The sequence below is a fragment of the Halichoeres trimaculatus genome, unplaced genomic scaffold, assembly GCF_033239565.1.
Source record: "Halichoeres trimaculatus isolate MK-OKI-2021-1 unplaced genomic scaffold, fHalTri1.1 fHalTri1_scaffold_6, whole genome shotgun sequence".
Lineage (NCBI taxonomy): Eukaryota > Metazoa > Chordata > Actinopteri > Labriformes > Labridae > Halichoeres > Halichoeres trimaculatus.
In genome coordinates, this window is record NW_027437184.1 from 22,157,447 (window position 1) to 22,165,754 (window position 8,308).

At 38.2% G+C, this 8,308-nt stretch overlaps 1 protein-coding gene across 2 annotated transcripts; it reads right to left on the reverse strand.

The window, feature by feature from the left end:
• Window positions 1-261: 261 nt before the first annotated feature.
• il12bb (interleukin 12B, b) lies at window positions 262-6,389 on the reverse strand. Of its 2 annotated transcripts, XM_074672760.1 has the most exons (9): window positions 6,314-6,389; window positions 5,237-5,330; window positions 5,026-5,127; window positions 4,645-4,827; window positions 3,244-3,349; window positions 2,787-2,956; window positions 1,582-1,742; window positions 409-527; window positions 262-311 (listed from the first exon to the last, which is right to left on the reverse strand). In XM_074672760.1, exons 2-9 carry the CDS (start codon window positions 5,328-5,330, stop codon window positions 284-286), a joined length of 963 nt encoding a protein of 320 aa, XP_074528861.1. In that variant the 5' UTR covers window positions 6,314-6,389; the 3' UTR covers window positions 262-283. The 2 variants fall into 2 exon arrangements, with proteins under 2 accessions (XP_074528861.1, XP_074528862.1); XM_074672761.1 differs by lacking the exon at window positions 6,314-6,389 and having other exon boundaries at window positions 5,237-5,333.
• Between the last annotated feature and the right edge of the window lie 1,919 nt (window positions 6,390-8,308).

The following is an 8,308-nucleotide window of genomic DNA, read 5'->3' on the forward strand; positions in this document are numbered from 1 at the left end:
CCCTTGAGTTATTTAAAAAGAGAAACCAGTAAGTATAAAACACAGTGTGTCATTACACAAACCATTTGTATTAAAATACATCCAGCATGAAACCATGAAAAAGCCAAAATTGCAGTGTTTAAAATTTATTAAGCCATTCATTTGAATGATAGTACAAATAGTTATGAGTGATCAATAAATACTGTACATGTAGAAACTCGTCAATAATTATGAGAAGATATGAAATCAGCTCTGAAGAACATCCTTCCATCCGTTTTTTATGGCTGCTGTCGGTTGAAAGCTTCTAGCATTCAACGCTGTTTTTAGTCACTCTAGAGTTGAAAAAGAAAAGAAAATGAATCAGATTAACATAGTTTGTACTATATGAATCATAAAGACTCACACCAACTGGCCTATTAACAGACTTACGTGCAGATGCTCCAGTGACTGAACGGCCCTTTGGTAAATTTGTCCTTAGCTCGCACACAGAAAATATACTTCCTGTGTTTGACATTGACTTCGTAATGAGTCCCCTCAGTGGTATCGTCCTGCAAGAGAGAGGAGGCCACATATAAGATACAAAGCACTGTGGTTAAACTGGGAGTAGACAAATTTATTTTACAGTAGCTTAATGCGACTTTAAACTATGCATGTTTTACAGTTTTTCTCAATTGCTGTGGCTCATTTCTCAGATCAGAATTGAAATCTTCAAAACCATTTGTTCAGTCTTCACTTGTGGACATCAAAAAAGCAGTTTCTCATTTCTTGAAACAAGTAGCAAATGATTTTGGACATCCATGCAAATAAAAACAATTACTTTTGTCACATTGATCAAAATGGATTATCGTGGGGCTCTGTTGAATAGTCTCACCCCCCACAACATTAAGTCATTTGTTCATCGCATAAGTATTTACGTGCAAAAAGGTTGAACAAGTTATCATAATACCTCAAGCATCTTTCCACACAGTTCCATGGATTGGTAAATTGCTACCTGGTCAATCTCGACCACAGCACTGCAAGGACAGTTTTCCCAAAGACACCATTCGATGTTCACATTTCTACTTTTGTTTTGTTTTTGTTTTATTCTTTGTGCTATGCGGCGCCTTCTTTTCCTTTCTGTATCATAATGATGAGGTAAGTCAACAAATTACAGCACAAACAGTAAAAGAAAAAGGGGAATTTTGTCCAGTTTTTTGTAATCAGTGTCCCGCATACACTAAGATGTAACTCACAATTTACAATTACTGTCATCAAAACTTTCAGCAGCAATTTGACTTCCCTATCCAAACACAATGGCATAAGGACTCGTCATTCTGATGGCACTGACATGTTCACTGACACAGAAATTTACTGTGAGAGACGAAAAAAGAATTTGGGAAAAGAGACTGGCTTTTGAAGGTAATCTATGGTGTTTTGCTATTTGTTTGGACTGTTTTGAGAAATAGAATAGAATAGAATAGAATAGAATAGAATAGAATAGAATAGAATAGAGTACACTCTATTTATTCCCAAGAGAAAAATTCAGGGAAATGCTTACTGTTTTACAAATGGCAAGGAGAACTCAAGAAATGTACCAAAGTAACTGAGAAAATCTGTAATTACCATTATGGGCTGCTCATAGTTGCAGTCATGGTTGCTGGGGACCACTTTGACATGGAACTGCAGGCGGAAGTATGTGCAGGGCTTCTCCCAGGTTGTAGGATAACTCCAACTGAACACTCTTCCGTCACTGATTTGCAGGTCGGGGAGTTTAGCAGGCCTCACTGAACACGACGAAGGGAAAGGAAAGAAAGTGTTAAAATTGGTGAAAGAATTAGTAGAACCTTTGCTGTAAATGAGCCAAAGATTAGTCTGAAACCCATTTGAACCTTTCTGAAGTTCAGCACCCTGTTCATGATCAGCTAGGAGCTAACCAAAGCACTGAAAAATAAACCAGATAACTAAATGGGAAACCATTTATAAAGAGGGATTATTATGCTTTCCAATATCTTAAACATGGATCTGAATAAACAATATTATACTCAATGTGTGCAGATTTTCAAACTGCTACATATTCATACTTACAAATACTCAAAAATCTGCCTCTTAACTGCCAGAAACAGTCAGTTTGATTTAAAAAAAAAAGCACAAGACCTTCACTAGACTTGCTGAAATGATAAGGTCATGGCATATGAGCCCCCCAAAAGGTTTATGGCGAATGGGAGGGGCAGGCCCATAACCTTTCCAGAGGGCTGGCCAATCAGAAAGAAGGGAGTTTGTAGCGTGGGGGGCCTTAACCCTTTAACTTACACTCCTTTTAACACTTCAACTTTTTAATTTTGAAGTGCAAGGGATATGACGTTTGTTTGAATTTTAAAGAGACAGCAGCTAGAACAAAGCTTTTAAGGCAGAGGCTGAAATAACTGTTTTCTAAAACACCAGTGTGAAAAAAATAGGTTGAATTATTGAGCTGTAAACTATGTAATGATACTTCAGGTTTCCAGAGGGACAATATAAAGCCTGAAAAAATGTAAGAAACCCCCTCTTAATGCAGATATTTAAGCTCCTGAGACTCAAGTTTATGGTTTGCCAAGAAAAAGACTGAATTTAGTACTGATGCTTCAGGGTAGGTGTTAGTTGAAATGCTTGACAGCATATTAAAGAAATTTCTTCTGCTGCAAAGAATTTTGATGCAATTTTGTTGCTGTTAAAAACTCTTTAGAATAAAAATCAGCAAATAGACAAAAGATACTGATCCGTCCGCAGGAGTCGCCAAAGTGTACTCCGACAAAAATACTTTCTAGGAGCTTAAAAATTCAGCCACTCACCAATGTCTCTCAGGTAGAAGGCCTTTGTGTAGGCCTCCAGGCGAGAGAAGCTGTACATGTAGACCGTGAGCGTGATGGTGTGCTGTTCCTCGTGGTGTTGGCAGTTTATGTCGTTGCACAGGATTCCTGATCCGTCAGCATCCAATGTACAGGAAATTTCCTCCATATTCCTGAGAAAAAGACAAAAATGGTTGGTAAAAATGATAAGCAACAGGATCTTGTGGGATTACTTTTATGTGAGTTCTGTGCTTTTGGAGTACTTCACTTCTGTACTGCTGTTGCATGTCTAAGTTAATGTTATACTTAATTTTTCCTCTTAAAATCAGTGAGCATGTTAATTATCTTGTTATATATCTCTTCTGATTCTATTTTTTATATTTTGAGTGCTTATGATACTACAAACGCCACAAAGTTTGGGATCAATAAAGTAGTTCTATTCTGTCCTATCTATACTCACCGCTCGGCTTTCCAAAGGAGCACAGCAGCATTGGGTCTGTCAGCTGTTCTCGTCCAGGTGCAGTGGAAGGAGCCTGTATAGTTTGGTGCTGAACAGTGGATGTGACCTGAAGGAATAGAAACAGTTTTAGAGTGACTGATCCAGCATTTTAAGGTCCCATACTATGCAAAAAAAAAAAACTTTATTAAGTCTTTTAGTGAAATTTGTTGGTCTTTGGGTTTCCTCCTAGCCCACAATATGTGATATTTAATGACAAAACCTGTACTTAGCAGTGCTTGTGAATGTAAAATCCTGACCTAAAATGAGCTGTTTGGACTTGGGGGATTTACCAACGTCGGCGATTCCCTTTTTTGACCAATCAGGAGCAAGTCTGACCTGATTGGTCTACCGAAGCAGATACCCCGAACCCACTCCCGCTGCTGCTCCAGCTGCCATCACTGCTCTGTTTTTGGCTGTAAACAGCCACATAGTTCCATGCTCAAGCTTCATTCAGTTCATTTATGAAGGAAATGTGCCAGCTACACTTAGTAAAACTGTGTATGTGAGTGCTCGTCACTTCACGGCCAACTGCTTTTCCAACTTTGGACAGTACAACAGAGGGCTAGTGAATAGACTGGTCCTGAATCCAGGGGCATTACCAACCATCCACCAACAAACCTCGGACCCTGGAAATGCAAGTGTTTTAAATGCTGTGAGCTGTGGAGCAGATGTAAGAGCTTTTCCTCAGTGCCCCCCCTGTCTCTGTGTTAGCTTCAGGATGCTAACTTTAGCTGCGGTTAGCCTGTTGTTTTAGCCTGTAATGTTATGGTAAACAAGCTTTGCTGTTTACATATGAAGATCACGCCCACTAAATCAGAGTGTTCTGAACAGAGGGGCTATGGGAGCCTGGAAACAATGCTGCTGTGCTTGATTTTTTGGCTTTTTGGACCAAAGCATGTTACTACCATTACATGAAGACATCAATGATCCATATTAAACTGCAGAAAAAGAGCATAATATGGGACCTTTAAGACTTAAAACAGTGCTCAAATTTGCCTCAGAATTAAGAGTTTGAAATGTTATTATTTATTTTAATTTTCTTTTTCTCTTCTGCAGTTTCTTTCCAGGAAATTTCTTTCTTTTTAATCTTCCCTTTCTTCTTGCTCTCCTAAATCTTTGGTTTTCCTTTCATCCTATTCCCCTTTTCATATCATTCGTCTTATCTTGAAAATCTCCTGCTGTAGAGCCATGCTCCTCTGCCGCTGTATCTTTTTCAAATCAAATCTTCTTCTCTGACCACCTTTCATATCTCAGCTTTTCAGTGACATCCACTCTGTGTCTCTGACACCTCTCGCCAGCTCTGACAGCACCAGGTTTTTATCTCGCTGTTTCACTCTGCGTATCTTTCTTGTCTCATCTTACCTTCTTTGGGGGATTTCTCTTCCAGAATGACAGTCCTGTTGTCTGGGTCTAGTTGGACCAGGACCATGGTGTGGTTCAGGTACCGTCCGTCTGAGCTGTGGTGACAGGTGTAGTTTCCTCCGATCATCTCCACCACGAGAACTTTAACCTGGTTTCCCTGTAGAGCTGGTCTGAGCACCTCACCTGTGATGAAGACATGTCCACTGTTACACCAACTTCAGATTGAATCAAAACACAGAGGAAGTTTCACATCTAAATGAAGAAAAGCTGTATGTTATGTTGTAGGAAAAATAATGCATGTTGGTCTAGGTGGGATTACTACTGTTATCAAGCACTGTGGGATTGTAAAAGTATTTTACTCGTAAGTTGTACGAGTGTTACCGTTTTTCTTCCAAAACACAGGTTGGTTTTGATAAACTTCCCCACAGGTCAGATTAACATACACCCTGCTGCCTTTCTCATAAGGCACCCTCAGGACCAGAACTAGATTATAAAAGAGAAAAGAGACATAAAGGTTTTGATTAATATCCAGTGAATATGACCTAGAGAAAAGTGAAGTCAGGGATTTTAAGAGTAAAGAGGAGCAACAAACCATGATCTGTGAGGGTCTCTATGTCTGGCTGGTTGCTGTCAGAGCTAGCATAGCACAGAGCAGCACACAGGACCACAAGGAGGAATGAACGCATCTGGACGAAAGCAAAAAGGGTCAGTATATTCAAAGTATTAAAATCAGTCACAGGTTATTTTTTCTTATAGAATCTTCAGTATGATTGACCAGGGTATCTAAGGGTACCTTAAAAAATAAACATTTACACTTCCAACGATAGTGGTGATATCAGTGATTGTGCACTAAGTGAGGAATTGCAAGAGAATCATGTAATAAAGCTTATCTGATTAAGTGAAGAATATTAAATCTGTGAAAGGTATCATGTTGGTGTCAAATCTAATTTCAGGTCAAAGGTTGGTATTTGGTGCCAGTCATTGTGTCCAACAGGTCAGACAGATGACTTGTATCACTGTGTGCATATTTATTCCTAAACTTGTCGCTTAACCACAATAAAAATACAATTAGAGTTCAAAATCTAAAATGAAAATAATAAAATGAATGAATGAATAAATAAATAATAGATAAATAAATAAACAAATAATTAAATAAATGAATAGATAAATAATTCAGCTGTTATCCTATGATAAGTTTTGTTAAGTGAAATACAATATTTAGACATATGTCTTCTTAAGTTTCTAGCTTGGGTGCCCTGTTAGTACAAGGTGTTTTTTTTTTTTTTTTACAAGCAGTAAAAATTTAATCTTTTATTATTATTTGATGAATTTAATACTACGGTAGAAAGAATCAGTCAACAGTCAATAAAACAAATGATTAAATGATTGTGTGTTAACTATAATTTGCAAGAATCTACTGTTTTTTTACTCCATTTGTGTAAAACTATTCCAAATGAAACTGTATGCAAACATTCATATTGTAGAGTGGAGTAATCATGTTTTAGAAAAAAAAAATACCTGTCAGTTAATTCTGTTTTTCTTATTTGAAAAGTAGCATCATAATAGTGGCATAAATTAATTCTGTGCATTTTAGTGGAATTATACTCACTGAATAAAGTGCTGTAAAAATAAATAAATAGATTAAATGTGTGAGTGTAATAAAGCTTACCTTGAAAACCAGTCTTGACCCTTGGTTTTAAATGATACCTTGACTTCTGAAGTGTGAGAAGAGAAGTGCGCTGAAGTATTTTAAGTTTGACTGACTTAACTCAGCCTGCTGTCGCTGTATTTATGTCTGAAGCACAATAGTAAAAAAAAAAAAACCCGACACAAAGAGGAACCACATAACGCAGGCAGTGTGTGTTTGCGTGCGTGCGTGCCTGTTTGTGTGTGTGTGTGTGTGTGTGAGCGTGTCTATGTGTGTGTGTGTATTACCTGTGAAAACCTGTAATGTAGCACATCCTCCTCTGGAATAACCAAAAACATGTTTATTTGATTTTTAATGGATCTGAAAACAACCAGCATGATTTCATCATCCCTCTCACATCGTGACTCTTGCTCACCTTTGCTCTTCTTGATTTTCACTCTTACGAGGAAGATGACGGCATCTGAGAACAGTAGTGCATTTTAAAGCACCCTTTGTCAAATTGTGTCCCAGTTTGCGTAGGAACACTGACCAGTTTGGTGAAAGTCAGGACTGCACAATGGACAGAAACCCTGAGGAAAAGGGAACCAGATAAAGTCTTCATGATGTATCACAGAAAAGTGAAGAGATACCTTTGAAAAACAGTCATGAGTTCTTAGGAACTAGAACAAGTGTCAGTGGAGGCACCTCTGCTGAATCAGTAAAGGGTGAAATAAAATAAAATAATCTGAGTTATACTTGAATTATTTTTGGAACACAAAGTGAAACAACTGATATGATTAAAAGACATGTGGGAAGTTACCTTTATATGTAAGAGATGGAGGGGTTTTCATCAATCGTCCTGCTGCCGTCTACTACTGTGGGGGTCTGTGTGTTATGCTTACTAGTGTTATACATTTCCTTTCAGAGCAGCTATTTCTTTTCTTTTACATAGCTTCGTGCTTGTGAGAATAGGTAACGGATGACTGTTGCTGCTGGTGGGTTTGCTATGTGGTCTAAAAAAAAAAAAAAAACCTACTCTACTACTCTGCAAGCTTGAAACCACAAATATTTCTATCCTTTGCTGTCAACTTAATGGAAATTAATTATGAATGTCATGAATTACATGTTGTGTCTGTTGGTAAAATGGCATTTACAACAGCAGGTTAACACACAGGTATTTCCCAAAAAAAAGCCCAAACCTGTTTTAGATCACCGGGTATTTATGGGCTCAAATGATTACCACAAACCATAAAATAATTCATCACTTCCTCCTGCCTGCCACTCATCCAGTGCGGCCTTTCACATCACATGCCTTATCGCTGAACTCTTTCTATTCCTCCTCCTGCCAAATAACTTGAAAGCTTTTGGCACAACTTTGAGTGACTCACTGGCAAATGGGAAGAGGAAGCACTGCAGTTTCTTCCTCATTTAAACACCAGCTAAAATGATGCTTGCTTGCTTGTTCTCACGCTGGGAATGCCATTTGGCAGCACTTCTGTCAACAATAAAGGTAGTTATGGCGGCCTCTCTGCATCATTGTGTTTTTCAGGGAGTTTTCACACTTCTTTCCAGCTTACAGTGCGTAGATTCAAAAGAAGGAAATCAAAATAAGGAAGGGGGAAACAAAGGAAAAGGGGATCTGTTGATTTGAGAAAGAGCCTGAGGTGTAACTCAGCTATGAAAAAGAGGAAAAGGACGAGTGATGATTTCAAAGAGTTAGCTCATTACCTCTGCCAAGGAGGTTGTGTTTTTGGAGAGTTTGTCAGTTTGTTTGTCTGTGAACAACATAACTCAAAAAGTAAGGAACAGATCTTCATGAAATTTACAGGAAATGTTCCAAATGGGATAAGGAAGAACTGAATACATTTTGGAGGTGATCCAGATCTCCGTCTGGATCCAGGAATTTTTTTTTTAAAGGATTCTTTATCACTGTGAGACAGGGCTGTTTCACCATATGTGCATAAAACTCCACCATAAATGGTCGGATTGCTTTGCAAAACATTACAAGACAAGGTCACCATAATTTCTGACAGATGT